This window comes from Myotis myotis, unplaced genomic scaffold (assembly GCF_014108235.1).
Source record: "Myotis myotis isolate mMyoMyo1 unplaced genomic scaffold, mMyoMyo1.p scaffold_m19_p_4, whole genome shotgun sequence".
Taxonomy (NCBI): Eukaryota; Metazoa; Chordata; class Mammalia; order Chiroptera; family Vespertilionidae; genus Myotis; species Myotis myotis.
This window is the reverse complement of record NW_023416346.1, coordinates 59,470,635-59,490,351: the sequence shown is the minus strand read 5'-3', so window position 1 is coordinate 59,490,351 and position 19,717 is coordinate 59,470,635. Positions and strand designations below refer to the sequence as shown.

The 19,717-nt window shown below is 41.3% G+C and overlaps 1 protein-coding gene across 1 annotated transcript in view; it reads left to right on the top strand.

Moving 5' to 3' along the window:
• Positions 1-16,283, top strand: part of CENPI (centromere protein I) — a 101,367-nt gene extending 85,084 nt beyond the window's left edge. Inside the window, exon 20 of the mRNA XM_036305210.1 lies at positions 16,254-16,283. Within this exon, the coding sequence (XP_036161103.1) occupies positions 16,254-16,268 (15 nt within the window). The 3' untranslated portion in view covers positions 16,269-16,283. The remainder of the gene's footprint in view (positions 1-16,253) is intronic.
• Positions 16,284-19,717: the final 3,434 nt, after the last annotated feature.

Sequence of the window (19,717 nt, the reverse complement as noted above, 5' to 3'; positions counted from 1 at the left end):
CATCATAGTGACCAGTCATTCCACCATTCGGTCATTTGCATATTAGCCTTTTATTATATACGGTACACTGTAGATGAGGCCCCCTAGAACCATAAGAAATGCAAAAAATTTACTGTTAACTCATTCTTTTTTAAATATATATTTTATTGATATTTTACAGAGAGGAAGGGAGAGGAATAGAGAGTTAGAAGCATCGAGGAGAGAGAAACATCGATCAGCTGCCTCCTGCACACCTCCTACTGGGGATGTGCCTGCAACCAAGGTACATGCCCTTGACTGGAATCGAACCCGGGACCTTTCAGTCCCCAGGCTGATGCTCTATCCACTGAGCCAGACCAGTTAGGGCTGTTAACTCATTCTTGAATTGCCCCCACTTAAAAGCAAATTGCCCCCCTGTGGGGCATGTGCTACACTTTGGGAACCACTGGGCTTGACACATTTCCTCTCTGAGCTTCATTTCTGAATACATACGCATATACCCTGGGAATTGTAATCTCTTGTCCGCCTACGTCACTGGGCTGTCATGAGGAGGTTCTGAGCTAATAAACCTAGAAAAGTTTCATCAAGTAAGTGATGTCTAAACCAGAAAGGATTGTTATTTTTAAGCTCATGGGTACCCTCACAGGTAGCAGGTGCTGATTAGGGGAGGAGGGCATGATTGTTTCCTGGGACTGTAGCTATCGAAGCTTTGCAGAGGGTTCCGCAGGCCTTGGAGGGATGAGCTCTGGCCAGCAGCCCTGTAGTGGTGGTCATCTCTGGAGGCGCTGGCCAGGGAGGGCAGTAGGGGGGCACTAGGAGGACAGCGAGACCGAAGGGGGAGTTACTGTCAAACCTTCCTGCCTGGTGCCATTCTTTAAATTGTGTGTGGCCTTTTAGCAGCTGTATGTGCTCAGGGCAGGACTCCAGTCTCCTGGAGTGGGGCAGGGACTGGACCAGGGTGGGGCCAGGCAGGCTAGGAGGGCGTGTTTAGCTGCCACCCCTGGGCCCTCAGTGCATTTCCGCTGCAGAGATGGCACCCCTGCTGTTGGAGGGGTTGGGTCTGACCCTGGGAGGCCACTTGGGCCTGTCTCCACCTGGGTCTGGAGTTGTAGGGAGTAGAGGCATGCCCAGCACCAGCAGAGGGGGCCCGGCAATGGCAGGCCGTGGGCCCTGGGTGCCTCGGGGGTGCTGATGGGTCATCACCGGCGTGCTATTGCTGTGGGCGCCCCTTGTGGGAGTGGCAGGGGAAGAGATCAGGAGTCGGAGGTACGGGCTGTGGCTACCCCCGAGGCTGGGTCTTCTCCCCATCCAGTCAGCCTCCCCATCCCCCTGGGTGTGCGGGGGCTGGGATACGGTGTCTGTGCAGAGGGATTGGAAGAGCTCTCCGTGGCTGCTTCCTCTTACTTTGCAGTCCGGGCTCCTGTCAGGCATTCTCCTCAGACCCCCAGGAACATGGCTCCAGCCGCCCTGCCCCTCTGTGGCTCCCTGCCGCCCCGCCTCACTCAGCTCTCCCCAGTCACCCACCTGTCAGGAGGCTGCTGAGGAACCCTGCTGTGGGAAGTGTGGTCCTGGGGCAGGGGGTGGGGTTGTGGGGAGAAGCTCCAGTAAAGTTTAGTAAACCCCGGGTTCGCGTTGGATTTCTCTGTGGGGCCACGGGGGAGCCTGCCTGGGCGGGACAAAATCACACGAGACATGGAGTCCCACCCCATAGCCCCACATCCCATCCACCCTGACCAGTTGTGATATGAGGGTGTCCCGGATAATTTGCATAGTCCTCTATTATTACATCAGATCCTTTATCCATTTTAAGTTTATTTTTGAGTATAGTGTAAGTTGGTGGTATAGTTTCATTTTTTTGCATGTATTCAATTTCCCCAACACCATTTATTGAAGAGACTGTCTTGACTCCATTGTATGTTCTTGCCTCCTTTGTCAAATATTAAATGAACATAATGACTTGGGTCGATTTTTGGGTTCTCTATTCTGTTCCATTGGTCTATATGTCTGTTCTTGTGCCAGTACCAGGCAGTTTTGAGAACACTGGCTTTGTAATATAGCTTGATATCTGATATTGTGATCCCTCCAACTTTGTTCTTCTTTCTCAGGATTGCTGCAGCTATTCGGGGTCTTTGTTTATTCCATGTGAATTTTTGGAGAGTTTTTCTATGTCTGTGAAATATGCTGTTGGTATTTTAATGGGAATTGCATTGAATATATAGATTGCTTTGGGTAGTATGAAATTTTAATGTTGGTTCTACCAATCCATGAATACGGTATATTCTTCCATTTGTTCATGTCTTCCTCTATCTCTTTTTCCAATGTCCTGTAGTTTTCTGAGTACAAGTCTCTTACCTCCTGAGTTAAATTTATTCCTAGGTATCTTAATTTTTTTGTAGCAGTGGTAAATGGTTTTTTTTGTTTATTTGTTTTGTTTTGTTTTTGTTTTTTTTAGTTTCTCTTTCTGTGAATTGATTATTTGCCGGGGTCCAACCCCAGCAGGTCCAGGGGTCCCCAAAGGTGTGGATGGAGTCGGTGAAGAAGGAATGACACGGAGACAGCGTTCAGTTGATCAGCAGCCTAGCCAGGATCTCTAGCCAGGATCTCCAGCCAAGTTCTGGTCTGGATCTCCAGCGAAGTTCTGCTGTTTGTTGTCTTGTTACATCCGTATTTATACCAGTTGATTTTAATCCTGTCAATTTCTATTACAAAGGTTAGGGCGTTTCTTATCTCCATTCCAGGGAGTAAAGATTATGTAGCTTAAGCATGATTGTTTGTAGTTAAAGTGATTAGCTACCTGCCTGGCACTTAGTTAAGGAGTTTCATCCCCTCCCTGACTTCAGGGAAAAATCCCTACCTGGGGAAACAACCTTTCTCGGAGAGGTGACCTTGGTTAAAACACACAGCGCTAAGGGGAGCAAACATATTAAGAACAGTATGCTATATATGCCAGGTCCCTTGAAACATATGCTGTGCAGATGTTTCTTTCCTGCAGCGACTGTGTCAAGCAGCAAGGATGGACCGGCTTCCGGCAATTATTGGTGTATAAAAAAGCCATAGATTTTTGGGTATTAATTTTGTATCCTACTGTATTGCCAAATTCATTTATTAAGTCTAGTAGTTTTTTGATGGAGTCTTTAGGGTTTTCTATGTACAATATCATGTCATCAGCTAATAATGACAGTTTTACTTCTTTTCCAATTTGGATGCCTTTTATTTCTTCTTCCTGCCTAATCACTATGGCTAGCACTTCCAATACTATGTCAAATAGGAATGGTGAAAGTGGGCATCCCTGTCTTGTTCCTGTTCTTAGGGGAAATGGTTTTAGTTTTTGCCCATTGAGTATGCTATTGGCTGTAGGTTTGTCATATAAGGCTTTTATTATGTTGAGGTATGTTCCCTCTATTCCCACTTTACTGAGAGTTTTTATCAGGAAAGGGTGTTGGATTTTGCCAAATGTTTTCTCTGTATCAATTGATATGATTATGTGATTTTTGTCCCTCAATTTGTTTATGTGATGTATCACGTTTATTGATTTGCTGATATTGTACCAGCCTTGCATCCCTGGAATAAATCCCCTTTGGTTACGGTGTATGACCTTTATAATGTATTGCTGAATCCCATTTGTTATAATTTTGTTGAGGATTTTAGCACCTGTGTTCATCAGGGATATTGGCCTGTAATTCTCTTTCTTTGTAGTGTCTTTATCTGATTTTAGGATTAGGGTAATGCTGGCTTCATAGAAAGAGCTTGTAAGTGTGCCTTCTTCTTGAATTTTTTGGAATAGTCTGAGGAGGATAGGTTTTATTTCTTCCTTGAATGTTTGGTAAAACTCCCAAACTGTCAGGACCAGAGCTTTTGTTTGCTGAAAGTTTTTTGATTACTACTTCAATTTCATCAGTAGTTATCAGTCTATTCAGGTTTTTTGATTCTTCCTGATTGAGTTTTGAAAGATTGTATTTTTATAAGAATATGTCCATTTCATCTAGGTTGTCCATTTTGTTGGAATAGAGTTGTTTGTAGTATTCTTTTTTTACAATCCTTTGTATGTTTGTGGGGCATATTGTTACATCTCCTCTTTCATGTCTGATTTTGTTTATCTGGGTCTTGTCTCTTCGTTTCTTGGTGTGCCTGGCTAGAGGCTCATCAACCCTGTTTATCCTTTCAAAGATCCAGCTCTTGGTTTTATTGTTCTTTATATCGTTTTTTTTGGTCTCTATGTCATTTATTTCTACTCTGATATTTATTATTTCCTTCCTTCTGCCAACTATGGGTTTTTCTTGTTGCTCTCTTTCTAATTCTTTATGTTGTAGGGTTAGATAATTTAGTACAATTTTTCTTGTTTTTTGATGTAGGCCTGTAGAGCTATGAACTTCCCTCTCAGGACTGCATTCACTGTGTCCCATAGATTTTGGATTGATTGTTTTTTTCTTTTGTCATTTGTTTCCAGAATGTATTTTTATTTCTTCTTTGATCCCTTTGGTAGCCCAAGCATTGTTTAATAGTATGCTATTTAGCCTCCAAGTGTTTGATTTTTTTTCATTTTTTATTGTAGCTGATTTATAATTTTATGCCATTGTGATCTGAGAAGATGCTTGCTATGATTTCTATGTTCCTGAATTTGAAGAGACTTTGCCTTTGCCCCAATATGTGGTGTATCTTTGAAAATGCCCTAAGTACACTTTAGAATAATGTATATTCTGGAGCTTGGGGGTGAAATATTCTGAAGATATCAGTTAATTACATCTGATCTAGTGAGTCATTCAAGATTGCTGTTTCTTTGCTTATTTTTTGTTTAGAGGATTTATCCAGTGGTGTCAATGGAGTATTGAATTCCCCTACCCTGATTGTATTGCTGTGATTCTCTCCCTTGGTATCTTCCAGAAGTTTATTTATGTATTTGGATGCTCTTGAATTAGGTGCATATATGTTTACCAGAGTTATATTTTCTTGTTGAATTGCTCCCTTTAATATTATGAAGTGGCCCTCCTTATCTCTTGCTATGGCCTTCACTTTGAGTTCTATTTTGTCAGATATACATATTGCTAACCCAGCTGTTTTTTCATTTCCATTTGCCTAAAAATTTTTTTTACATCTCTTCACTCTCAGTCTGTGTGCGTCCTTTGTTCAGAGGTGTGTCTCTTGTAGACAGCAAATATATGGGTCATGTTTTCTTATCCATTTAGCTACCCTATGTCTTTTGATTGGAGCATTTAATCCATTTACATTTAAGTTTATTATTGATAGGTACTTGTTTGTTGGCATTTTTATTCTTTATGCCTGTGTTCCTCCTTCCCTTTCTATTACCTCTTTTTACAGCAGTCCCTTTACCATTTCTTGCATTGCTGGCTTGGTGGTAATAAAATCCCTTAGCCTTTTTTTTGTCTGTAAAGCTCCTCATTTACCTTCAATTTTGATTGATAGCCTTGCTGGGTATAGTATTCTTGGAATCAATCGCTTGCTTTGCATCACTTTTTATATTTCATTTCATTACCTTCTGGCCTGATGTGTTTCTGTTGAGAAATCATTTGATAGTCTAATGTGAGATCCCTTGTAGGTAACTTCATGTCTCTCTGGAAGCCTTTAAGATTCTTACTTTGTCTTTGATGTTTGCCAATTTAATTATGATGTGTATTAGTGTCAGTCTTTTCGGGTTCATCTTGTTTGGGACTCTGTGCTTCTTGGATTTGTGTGACTTTTCCCTTCCCCAAATCGGGGAAGTTTTCTGTCATTATTTCTTCAAACAGGTTTTCTATTCTTTGATCTGCTTCCTCTCCTTCTGGAACCCCTATTATGCGGATGTTGTTTTGTTTCATCTTGTCCCAATGCTCCCTTAGGTGCTTCCCCTGCTTTTTAAGTTTATTTTTCCAGTTGCTCCTCTGCTTGGTAATTTTTCTACGTTGTCTTCTAACTTGCTGATGCAGTCCTAAGCTTCTAGTCTACTGTTGGAACTTTTCATTGTGTTCTTTATTGCAGCTATGTTATTCTTCATTTCCTACTGATTCTTCTTTATTTCCTCTTGATTCTTACACATGTTATTGAATTTGTCTTCCATTTCAGCATCCTTATAAACATTGCTCTGAATTCTTTCTCTGACAAATTGCTTGCTTCAATTTCTTTTTTTTCTTTTCTGTTGATTTCTCCTTTTCTTTCATATGGGGCTTTTTGCTTTGTTTCCCCATTTTTGCCCTTTCTTTGTGATTGTTTCTATTTATTAGATCAAAATTCTATGTCACCTAGATTTTTTGAGGTTGTCTTATATAGTAGATATTTTGTGGGACCCAGTGGTGCAATCTCTCAGGTCTTCTGGAATGGGTATTATGGGGATGCCCATACTTGGGATTTTTGGGTTCTCTTGGTGTAATTGGGTCTTGAATGTTATTGTCCCATTCGTGGATGGAGTCTTGTCTCAGGGTGACTCATTATGTAGCTCGCTCTCTACCATGTTGACTGAATAACACAAAATACAACTTGACAAGACACAACATAAAGGGACCAAAACACATGTACTCATGACACTGATAACCCCAATAAGAGTGACTACAGAGAAAAGATAATTAGGCGAGAGAAAAGAGAGCAAAAATGATATCAAGAAAAGAACAAAAGGGAAGAGAGACAAGGAAAAGAAGAAAAAAAAGAAAAAGTATACACATGGGGAGAAATTGCCACAAAACAAACAAACCATAAAATGCAAACAACAAACACCCTGAAAAAGGGGGCTACAGAATCTGTAGAGGCAGAGATTATATACAGAAAGTAAAGTTAAGGAATTAAATGAATAGGGCAGTGATGGTGAACCTTTTGAACTTGGCATGTCAGCATTTTGAAAAACCCTGACTTAACTCTGGTGCTGTGTCACATATAGAAATGTTTTGATATTTGCAACCATAGTAAAACAAAGACTTATATTTTTGATATTTATTTTATATGTTTAAATGCCATTTAACAAAGAAAAATCAACCAAATATGAGTTCACGTGTCACCTCTGACACGTGTGTCATAGGTTCGCCATCACTGGAATAGGGGAAGGACTGTGGTTCAGTATAGAGGAGGTAGAAAGAGAATGAGTGGATAAGAAGAAAAGAAAAGAAAAATAAGTAAATAAATAAAAAGCTAAAACAAAAAAATTATTCATCTATTTTGGTAATGACGAATAGAGCAGAGAGCAGATATGCTTGAGTTAGTGAGTGAAACTAAAACAATTAGGAGAAGAAGAGAGGAGAAGAAAAACAAAAGCATAAAAATAAATAAAAAAACTGACTAGTGAAGAAAGGAGAAGGGTGCCTGGACATGGAGCAGGGCAGAGTATTAGGTGTACTGGTTAATAATGCAGATTTTGTAATCAAAGAAAACACGATAATTTCAAGAGAAACATCAAAAGTGCTTTATTCAAAGTAATGTCCATCCCTAGCTACACATTTCCCCCATCTTTCAGGTAATTTGTGGATGCCATCCCAATAGAACTTTTCTTATTTTGAGGCAAACCATTCAGAGACCCAATTTTCCACTTCTTTTAACGTTTTGAAGTGCTGCTCAGAAAGTGCGTGTGCCATCGATCAGAGGAAGTGGTAATGTGAAGGAGCAAGGTCTGGTGAATACGGCAGGTGGGTTAATACTTCCCAGGCAAGATCTTTTAACGTGTCTTTATCTGGTTTTGAAGTGAGTGATGGTGCGTCATCATGAAGCAAAATTACCTTGCCGTGTCTTCTGGCACATTCTGGTTGTTTCACGATCACAGCGTGGTTCAAATTGATTATTTGTTGTTGGTAGCGATCAGTATTAACAGTTTCACCTGGTTTTAGAAACTCATAATACACCGCACCTTCCTGATCTCACCAAAGGCAGAGCATTGTCTTCTTTCCAAAGCAGTTTGGCCTTGCAGTCGATGTTGATGGTTGACCTGGATCAACCCATGATTTTGTGCATTTGGGATTCTCAAAATAAATCCACTTTTCGGAGAACCAAGATGGCGGCATAGATTAACGCCGGAGTTTGCTGCCTTGAACAACTACTTCAAAAGTGAAACTAAAAAACGGAACAGACATCACCCAGAACCACAGGAACGCTGGCTGAGTGGAAGTCCTACAACTAGGAGGAAAGAGAAACGATACGGACACTCAGAGGAGGCGCAGTGCTGAAGTCAAATTCTGAGGTGCAGAGTGCGCGGAACGGGCTGGCAGCGGAGGGCGCGGTTGGCGTTATCAATCGGGAGGGAGTCGCAGACTCTGAGCTCCAGATACAGGCGAGTCTTTAGGGACCCAGACTCAAACGGGAGAAGCGGGACTGTCTGGCTTCGGTCAGAGCGAGTGCAGCTTTCTCTCCGAGGTTTGCAGGGGGTGCTGGGACTCAGAGAGGCAGAGCCCCTGGGGACAGGACTGAGAGCCGCCATAACTGCTCTCTCCGGCCCACCCTGTTGATCCTGTGCGACCCGCCCCGCCCAAGCCCTGCACAGAGGCATTTGCCGGATAGCCTCAGGCAAAGGCTAGATTAGCACCTCCCTAGAGGACAGAAGTTCTCTCACTGCAGACACAGCTGATTCTCATAGCCACTTGGCCTGGAGGTCAAACCCTCCCTGGTATTAGCTACAACAATCAAGGTTTAACTATAAGACTGCGCACAAAGACCACTAGGGGTTGCACCAAGGAAGCATAACAAAATGCGGAGACAAAGAAACAGGACAAAATTGTCAATGGAAGATATAGAGTTCAGAACCATACTTTTAAGGTCTCTCAAGAACTGTTTAGAAGCCGCCGATAAACTTAATGAGATCTACAAGAAAACTAATGAGACCCTCGATGTTATATTGGGGAACCAACTAGAAATTAAGCATACACGGACTGAAATAACGAATATTATACAGACTCCCGACAGCAGACCAGAGGAGCGCAAGAATCAAGTCAATGATTTGAAATGCGAGGAAGCAAAAAAACAACCAACCGGAAAAGCAAAATGAAAAAAGAATCCAAAAATGCGAGGATAGTGTAAGGAGCCTCTGGGACAGCTTCAAGCGTACCAACATCAGAATTATAGGGGTGCCAGAAGATGAGAGAGAGCAAGATATTGAAAACCTATTTGAAGAAATAATGACAGAAAACTTCCCCCACCTGGTGAAAGAAATGGACTTACAGGTCCAAGAAGCGTGGAGAACCCCAAACAAAAGGAATCCAAAGAGGACCACACCAAGACACATCATAATTAAAATGCCAAGAGCAAAAGATAAAGAGAGAATCTTAAAAACAGCAAGAGAAAGAAACTCAGTTACCTACAAGGGAATACCCATACGACTGTCAGCTGATTTCTCAACAGAAACTTTGCAGGCCAGAAGGGAGTGGCAAGAAATATTCAAAGTGATGAATACCAAGAACCTACAACCAAGATTACTTTATCCAGCAAAGCTATCATTCAGAATTGAAGGTCAGATAAAGAGCTTCACCGATAAGGAAAATCTAAAGGAGTTCATCACCACCAAACCAGGATTATATGAAACGCTGAAAGGTATCCTTTAAGAAGAGGAAGAGGAAGAAAAAGGTAAAGATACAAATTATGAACAACAAATATGCATCAATCAACAAGTGAATCTAAGAATCAAGTGAATAAATAATCTGATGAACAGAATGAACTGGTGATTATAATAGAATCAGGGACATAGAAAGGGAATGGACTGACCATTCTTGGGGGGGGAAAGGGGTGTGGGAGATGCGGGAAGAGACTGGACAAAAATCGTGCACCTATGGATGAGGACAGTGGGTGGGGAGTGAGGGCGGAGGGTGGGGCGGGAACTGGGAAGAGGGGAGTTATGGGGGGGAAAAAAGAGGAACAAATGTAATCTGAACAATAAAGATTTAATTAAAAAATAAATAAATAAATAAATCCACTTTTCATCGCCAGTCACAATTTGTTGCAAAAAAGACTTTCTTTAGTGCCGTTGAAGCAACAATTTACTGATGACTTTTTGGTTTTCCATTTGTCTTTCGTTCAATTGATGTGAAACCCCTTTTCCTTCCTTTAATGTCTTTCCCATTGCTTGTAAACGATCGCAAATTGTTTGCTGAGCAACGTTTAATCTTTCTGCAAGTTGTTTTTGAGTTTGACAGGCATCTGCATCCAATAATGCTTGTAATTGTTGGTCTTCAAACTTTTTCAGTTGACCTGGATATTCTTTGTCGTTTGCCGGGGTCCAGTCCCAGGGTCCAGGGGTTCCCAAAGGTGTGGACGGAGTCGGCGAAGAATGTTTTACACGGAGACAGTGTTCAGAACTCTCTAGCTCTCTTTAGTCTCCGTGGATCTTCCTGTGCCTGGCTGAGGCCACAGAGAAAGATCCTGAGGAAAGCTGAGCCTTTATTTTTATAGTCCAAGGTAAACAAGGTAGTGGTTACCAAAGTTACATTGTTCTTGTGAGTTTCACTTGTGTACACTGTTCTTGTGAGTTTCACTTGTTTTTGTTCTTGTTGCACTTCCCAAAGCCCATTAGCTTCCCAGGTAAGATCTAGGGAGCGTTATAAGGTCAAGCCTAATTATGCTTAAGAGGACTGTACCCTCTAAGCTGGGACTTGTTTGTGACTTTGCCAACAGGTCAGTCCCAGGTTTAACCCTATTGAGGCTCCCCACAGTCTTTCACATTGAAACATCACTTTTGAAACATTTAAACCAGTGTTCACAAGTATCGTGAGATGGAGCATGTTCACCATAAGCTTCCTGAAGTATTCAGCAGCACTTTTCTTCAAAATAAAGTAATGAATTAAAACTTCCCACAAATGCTCTTTTTTTTGGCATGAAATTCAACATTTTTAAGCGTAAAAATGTCTATGATGTTAACACCTTCAGAAAATTTAACAAATGTAGTTTTGAAGCTTGTTGTCAATACAACAAAATAGCATACATATTGAATTGTATATATATCAACATATGTGTAAATCCATCTATTGAAAAAAATTCGCATTATTAACTGGTACACCTAGTAAATTAGATATGTGAGCAAGCCAACAGAGACTAAAATAATAATAATACATTAATAAAGCAGATAAAGAAGATCAATTTTTAACAAGGGGTAAAAGGAAGAGAAAAACTTAAGTGGGGACAGGAGAAGAGAAAACAGGATGAAAAAAGGAGCAGTGAAAAACAAAAGGGTGGAAAAAAGAAAAAATAAGATAAAATAAAATAACAATAAAAATAGACAAAACCAAGAGCTGGTTCTTTGAAAGGGTAAACAAGATTGATGAACCACTATCCAGGCTCACCAAGAAGCAAAAAGAGTGGACACAAATAAACAAAATCATAAGTGAAAGAGGTGAAGTAACAACTGACCCCACAGAAATATGAACGATTATGAAAAAATATTATAAACAACTCTATTCCAACAAAATGGACAACCTAGATGAAATGGACATATTCCTATAAAAATACAAGCTCCCAAAACTCAAGAAGAATAAAAAAACCTGAATAGGCCCATAACTACCAAAGAAATTGAAACAGTGATCAAAAATCTTCCAGCAAACAAAAACCCTGGTCCAGAGGGCTTTACAGGGGAGTTCTACCAAGCATTTAAAGAAGAACTAAAACTTATCCTCCTCAGACTATTCCAACAGGAAGGCACACTTCCAAGCTCTTTCTATGAAGCCAGCATTACCATAATCCCAAATAGATAAAGACAACAACAACAAAGAGAGCTACAGGCCAATATCCTTGATGAACACAGGTGCTAAAATCCTCAACAAAATTCTAGCAAATGGGATTCAGCAATACATTAGAAAGATTATACACCATGACCAAGTGGGATTTATTCCGGGGATGCAAGGATGGTACAATATCTGCAAATCAATTAATGTGACACATCACATAAACAAACTGAGAGAAAAATCACATAATCATATCAATCGATGCAGAAAAAAGCATTTGTCAAAATCCAACACCCTTTCTTGATAAAAATTCTCAGCAAAGTGGGAATAGAGGGATCATATCTCAACATAATAAAAGCTCTATAAGACAAACCTACAGCCAACATCATACTCAATGGGCAAAAACTAAAACCATTTTCCCTAAGAACAGGAACAAGACAGGGATGCCCACTTTCACCACTTGTGTTTGAAATAGTACTGGAAGTGCTAGCCATAGCGATCAGACAAGAAGAAGAAATAAAAGGCATCCAAATTGGAAGAGAAGAAGCAAAACTGTCCTTATTCGCAGATAACATGATACTATATATAGAAAACCCCAAAGACTTCATTAAAAAACTACTAGACCTAATAAATGAATTTGACAATGTAGCAGAATACAAAATTAACACCCAGAAACCTAGGGCCTTTTTATACACCAATAATGAACTCACAGAAAGAGAAATGAAAAAACAATCCCATCTACCATTGCACCAAAAAATGTAAGATACCTAGGAATAAACCTAAGGGCGTAAAAGACCTGTACACAGGACATTGAAAAAAGAGATAGAGGAAGACATAAATAAATGGAAGAACATACCATGTTCATGGATTGGTAGAATCAACATCATTAAAATGTCCATACTACCCAAAGCAATCTACAGATTCAATGCAATCTTTATTAAAATACCAATGGCATATTTCAAAGATCTAGAACAAACTCTCCAAAAATCCATCTGGAATAAAAGAAAAAACCCTGAATTACCACAATTATCCTGAGAAAGAAGGACAAAGTTGGAGGGATCACAATACCAGATATCAAGCTATACCAGCAAGCCACGGTTCTCAAAACTGCCTGGTACAGGCACAAGAACAAACACACAGACCAATGGAATGGAACAGAGAACCCAGAAATTGACCCAAGCCACTTTGCTCAATTAATATTTGACAAAGGAGGCAAGAGCATACAATGGAGTCAAAGCAATCTCTTTAATAAATGGTGCTGGGAAATTTGGTCAGATACAGGCAAAAAAAAAAAAAAAAAAAAGAAAGAAAGAAACTAGATCACCAACTTACACCATACACGAAAACAAATTTAAAATGGCTAAAGGACCTGAATGTAAGATGGGAAACCATAAAAATCCTACAAGACTCCATAGACAGCAAAATAGCAGCAATAATTCGTAGCAATATCTTTACCAACACAGCTCTTAGGGCAAGGGAGACTAAGGAGAAAATAAACAAATGGGACTACATCAAAATAAAAAGCTTCTGACCCTGACCGGTTTGGCTCAGGGATAGAGCGTCGGCCTGTGGACTCAAGGGTCCCCGGTTCGATTCCGGTCAAGGGCATGTACCTTGGTTGCATGCACATCCCCAGTAGAGGGTGTTCAGGAGGCGGCTGATGGATGTTTCTCTCTCATCGATGTTTCTAACTCTATCCCTCTCTCTTCCTCTCTGTAAAAAATCAATAAAATATATTTTGAAAAAATAAAATGAAAAGCTTCTGCACAGCAAAAGAAACCATCAACAAAACAACAAGAAAGCCCACTGCATGGGAGAACATATTTGCCAATGATATTTCTGATAAGAGTTTAATTTCCAAAATTTACAAAGAATTCATACAACTTAACAAAAGGAAGATAAACAACCCAATCAAATAATGGGCAAAGGATCTAAATCAGTGGTTCTCAACCTTCTTGCCCTTTAAATACAGTTCCTCATGTTGTGACACAACCATAAAATTATTTTCATTGCTACTTCATAACTGTAATGTTGCTACTGTTATGAATTAATGTAAATATCTGATATGCAGGATGTTCTTAGGCAACCCCTGTGAAAGGATCGTTCGACTGCCAAAGGGGTCGCGACCCACAGGTTGAGAACCGCTGATCTAAATAGACACTTATCAAAAGAGGACATACAGAAGGCCCAGAGACATGAAAACATGCTCAAAGTCACTAATCATCCAAGAGATGCAAATCAAAACAAGGAGATACCATCTCACACCTGTCAGAATGGCTATCATCAACAAATCAACAAAAGACAAGTGCTGGCAAGGATGTGGAGTAAAAGGAACCCTCCTGCACTTCTGGTGGGAATGCAGACTGGTGCAGCCACTGTGGAAGACAGTATGGAGTTTCCTTAAAAAGTTGAGAATGGAACTCCCATTTGACCCAGTAATCCCACTTCTAGGAATATATCCCAAGAAACCAGAGACACTAATCAGAAAGGATATATGCACCCCTATGTTCATAGGAGCACAATTTACCATAGCTAAGATTTGGAAACAGCCTAAGTGTCCATCAGCTGATGAGTGGATTAGAAAACTGTGGTACATTTACACAATGGAATACTATGCCGCTATAAAAAAGAAGGAACTTTTATCATTTGCAACAGCATGGATGGAACTGGAGAGCATTATGCTAAGTGAAATAAGCCAGTCGGAGAAAGATAAATATCACATGATCTCACTTATATGTGTGATATAATGATCAACATGTTTTGATGAACAAGAATAGATACAGAGACAAATGGTAAGGGAGGGGGTGTTAGAGAGCAACCAAAGGACTTGTATGCATGCATATTAGCATATCCCATGGACACAGACACTGGGGCGGTGGGGCTTGCCCATGGTGGGAATGACTGGGGAGGGGGGGTGTCAATTGGGGAAAAAGGAGACATATGTAAAACTTTAGACAAGAAATAAAATAAAATTAAAGTACAAATAATTTTAAAAAATAGAATGAAGAAAACAATACAAAAAATGAAAGCTATTAAAAACAAAACAATAAAATGTAAAAAAACGTAAATAAAAGATAAAAAATAAAAATGTGAAGTATTGTTCATTTCAGCTGAGTTTCAATGCCCCATGGGGCCTGGTTTAAGACCCCACTCTTTCGTCTGCCACTTCTCAGTTTCCTGTTAGGTAGTGAATACTGTGTTGAAGTGATCCACCACTCTGTGTCTGTCTACACAGCCTTGGCTGCAAGCAGGTGGGACAAATCTGCCCACTTTGCCTGTCTGCCTGCTGTCAATCTTGATCACTCAGCATCTGTTTCTGACAGGGCTTTAGGTGTGGTGCTGTATTGCTTTCCAGACTGAACAGCCCATCCTCAAGCCAGTCCCCACAGGCTCTCTGGGGCTATTCAGAGTCTTTGTTTCCTGTGCAAAAGTATAGTCTGGGAGGAGCTAGCTCTTCAGGAGAAAAATACCTGGGTTGGAGGGTCTGGGATGTGTCAGTGCAGCATTCCTGGATTACCTTTCCTTGTCCTGCTCCCCTCCATAGCCTTTCCCGAGCCTCCACAAATCTGCACCTCCACCTGCACCACAGCCTCGGGTGAGAGTTTGTAATTGAAAGGTCCTATGAACTGGGTTTAGTGAATATAAGCAAAGACAAAACCGGCAAATCAACCACACGATAGTGAGTTTCTCTCCCCCTGGCACCACGTGGTTTTGGCAGCTCTTCAGGCCACCTTTCTGGGCTCAGCCTCTCATGGCTATGGACTTAGATCTAGATTCCCCAGCCCCAGCAGCCCTGTGGACTTCCTTTACACAGTCGGATGTTATACCTGTCCCCAAGGGACATGGACTTGGTGCAGTGTAACTTCCTTCAGACTTTCTTGGCCCAGTGGTTGCGCATCTCTCTCCAACTCAGATCTCTGATCCTACCATTCTGCAGGCATCCTCTACCCCAGTGGTTCTCAACCTTGGCTGCATATTAGAATCGCCTGGGAATCTTTTCAAAATCCTGATTTCTGGGCCTCATCCTCCTGAAATTCTGTTTCTTTGTTATGGGGTGGGGCCACAACATTAGTAACAAAGAAACAGAATTTCCAGAGGATGAGGCCCAGAAATCAGGATTTTAAAAAGATTCCCAGGTGATTCTAATGTGTAGCCAAGGTTGAGAACCACTGCTCTACCCTTTCTGGCTGCACATGGTCACACCAGCTGTCTCTAATTTGCCAATTCTGGGTGGATGTTATTTGATTTAGTTGCTCCTTCTATCTGCTCTAGGACAAGGTGCAGGACAAGAACAAGGCACAGGACACATATGCCTATTTGGCCATCATTTTTTCCCCCTGAATAATGATTATCTTTTGTATAAAATATAATTTTAGAAAGTTTGTAGTCCTGAAATTATTTGCTTTTTTAAAATATATATTTTATTGATTTTTTACAGAGAGGAAGGGAGAGAGCTAGAGAGTTAGAAATATCAATGAGAGAGAAACATCGATCAGCTGCCTCCTGCACACTCCCCTCTGGGGATGTGCCTGCAACCAAGGTACATGCCCTTGACCCGAATCGAGCCTGGGACCTTTCAGTCCGCAGGCCAACACTCTATCCACTGAGCCAAACTGGTTAGGGCTTTGCTTTTTTTTAATATCATACCTTGTCTTTATCCAGTCTAGGAAATTGTGAATATGCAAAGAGAATTGTATAGTGTGATTGTGCAGCTATCAAGAACTTTTCAGAGTTCTTAAAGGTAAATATCAAATTTACATATTTATTTGAGATCATTTAGAATCAGCAAGGAAACTAGATACACTATAAAAATTTTCTAAAATGTAGATAAATAAGCAGAAGTAGGATTTAAAATTTTATGTGGATAAAAATTACTGTAATGTTATTTCTCTTTTTAATGTTTTTGAACAAATTTAGAGGCATTTGCATATATTTCTACCAAAAATAAAATACATAATGTAGCTATAATGGCTATAGTCAAGCAAATAAAGTACAACTAGATTTCTAACAAAATATTTAGTTAATTTTCTCTATTCTGAATTGAGGATACATCCAGAGTGAACATTTTAAATAGTATTTGGAAACTTTCATGTTTTAAATAATTGTAAAAATGTATTAATCTATTTAATATCAGGTGAGAATTGTAAAACTTAGGTCAGTTCAATAACTTAACCCAGTTTTTAAGATCCTCTATCTTAGTCATGTTTAGAATTTCATGTTAATTGCAGAATCTAGGATAGCCTAACATCTCCCTCTGTTGGATATTTCCCCCACTACAAAGAAATAAGCATTTGACCTCTGCAACTTAGAGCCTATGCAAGTGCAGAGAAAGCTAGAGTAGGGAAAATGAGTGTGTTGAGCTGAATGGGGAGCTACACTACAATTCTGATTTTCTGCCCTTCCTGTTTTCACAGCTCTATTTCCCTTGCGTTTGGAAATGGATTGAGCTAAAAGAAAGAGCTTGAGGATTCTTGGCCTATGACTTAGGTTCTGCGGGTTGGACAGTAATTGTGTCTTCTTGTAATCTACACATCTTAAAAAAACCCTGCTCATATCAGCCATTTACATAAGAGTAGACATATTGACTAATAACTAACTACATTAGCTTTGTTTAGCCTAGATCTTGGATTTATCCTTGACGTTAATAACATTAAACTTTTTTCTTAACATTTTTCTTATTCTATCACCAATAGGTTTAACTTTTACTTCTTAAATGTTTCATATTTTGTATTTTTATGTTATTAAGTTTCTTCAAGCACTTTTAAGGCTAGTTTTAGTAAGATGACTCTTTGTTTTAAATGTTACTACTTGGTAAAATACACATAGCATAATATTTACCATTTAAACATTTTAAAGTTTACAATTCAGTGGCATTAAGTACATTTACAATGTTGTACAGCTCACCAATATCTAGTTCCATATTTTTTTCATGACACCAAATGGGAATCCCATACCAATTAGGCAGTCACTCACCAATTCCTCCCTCCAGCCCCTGGCAACCAATAATCTCTTTTGTCTCTACAAATTTGCCTCTTTTGACTATTTCATATCAATTGAATCATACAGATCTAGCTGGTTTAGCTCAGTGGATAGAGCGCCGTCCTGCAGATTGAAGGGTCCCAGGTTCAATTCTGGTTAAGCGCACATGCCAGGGTTGCTGGCTTGATCCCTTGTGGGAGGGGGTGTGTGGGAGGGCGATTGGGCAGCCAATCCATGATTCTCTCTTATCATTACTGTTTCTATCTCTCTCTCTCCCTCTCCCGTCCTCTCTGAAATCAAAAAAAATATATTTTACATAAATAGATGATAGATAGATAGATAGATAGATAGATAGATAGATAGATAGATAAACTCCTACAATATATGGCCTTTTGTATCTGGCTTCTGTCACTTAGCATGATAATTTTAACATTATTCAACATATATCAGTACTTCATTCCTTTTATGGCTGAGTAGTATTCCATTACAAGGATATACCATACTTTGTTATTCATTCATCAGTTGATGGACATTTGGGTTGTTTTCAGCTCTGGCTATTATGGATAGTGCTATGAAGATTTACATATATAATTTTTTATTTGAACACCTGTGTTTCAGTTCTTTTAGGTATATAGCTGGGAATAGAATTGCAGGGTTATATGATAATTCTGTTTAACTTATTGAGGAACTGCCAAACTATTTTCCATAATGTCTGCATCATTAACATTCCTCACAGAAATGTATGAGGGTTCCATTTTCTCCACATTCTTGCTAGTACTTATTTGTCATTTTAAAAAATTATAACCATACTAATGGGTCTGAAGTGGTATCTCATTGTGGCTTTGATTTTTATTTACCTAACTGGAGGCCCGGTGCACAAAAATTAGTGCACTCGGGAGGGGGGGGTTGAGGGTCCCTCAGCCCGGCCTGTGCCCTCTCGCAGTCTGGGACCCCTCGGGAGATAACGACCTGCTGACTTAGGCCTGCTCCCGGGTGGCAGAGGGCAGGCCCAATCCCTAGGTGCAGCCCCTGGTCGGGCTCAGAGCAGGGCCGATTGGGGAGTTGGGGCGCCGCCCCCTGTCATGCACAGAGCAGGGCGGATCGGGAGGTTGCGATGCCACCCTCAGTCATGCTCAGGGTAGGGCCGATTGGGGGGTTGGGGCACTGCCTCCCGTCACACTCAAGGCAGGGTAGATGGGGAGGTTGCGGCGCTACCCACTGTCACGCACAGAGCAGCGCCAATCAGGGGGGTTGCGGCTCCGTACTCTGTCACGCACAGAGCAGGGTTGATCAGGTGGTTGGGGAGCTCCCCCCTGTCACGCACAGAGCAGGGCCCATCAGGGTGTTGGGGAGCTCCCCCGTGTCACGCACAGAGCAGGGCCGAACAGGGGGTTGAGGAGCTCCCCCTGTCACAGAGTAGGGCCGATAGGGGAGTTGGGGCACCGCCCCCTGTCACACACAGAGCAGGGCGGATCAGGGGGTTGGGGCGCTGCACCCTGTCACACTCAGGGCAGGGCCGATGGGGAGGTTATGGCTCTACCCCATCATACACAGAGCAGGGCCTGTGGGAGGGGGGTTGGGGCGCCACACCCTGTCACACACAGAGCAGGGCCGATCAGGGGGTTTGGGTGCTTCCCCCTGTCACACTGATCCCGGTGCTGGGAGGCATATTATCCTTTTACTGTATAGGATAGAGGCCTGGTGCACGGGTGGGGGCCGGCTGGTTTGCCCTGAAGGGTGTCCTGGATCAGGTTGGGGGTCCCCACTGGTGTGCCTGGCCAGTCTGGGTGAGGGGCTGAGGGCTGTTTTCAGGCTGGCGGGTGACTGAAGCTCCCAACCGCTCCTTTTTTATTTTTTTATTCTGGGCCAGCTTTAGCTCTGAGGCTTGGCTCCAGCTCTTAGGCCTCGCTGCTGAAAGCAGGTATCTGGTTTGTTTGGGTTCTGTAATCGAAACACTGTTTCAACTCCAGCTCTGAGATCCCGGCTGGCTGAAAGCAGGTTTCTGGGGTTTTGTTTAGCTTCTATATTTGTAACAATGTTTCAAACTGCAAGCTCAGAGGCTGGCAAGGCAGGCAGGGAACATTGGATTCCTCCGTCACTGAAGCAAGCAAGCCTCATGTTCGCTTCAAGCTGCCTTGCTGCTGGCC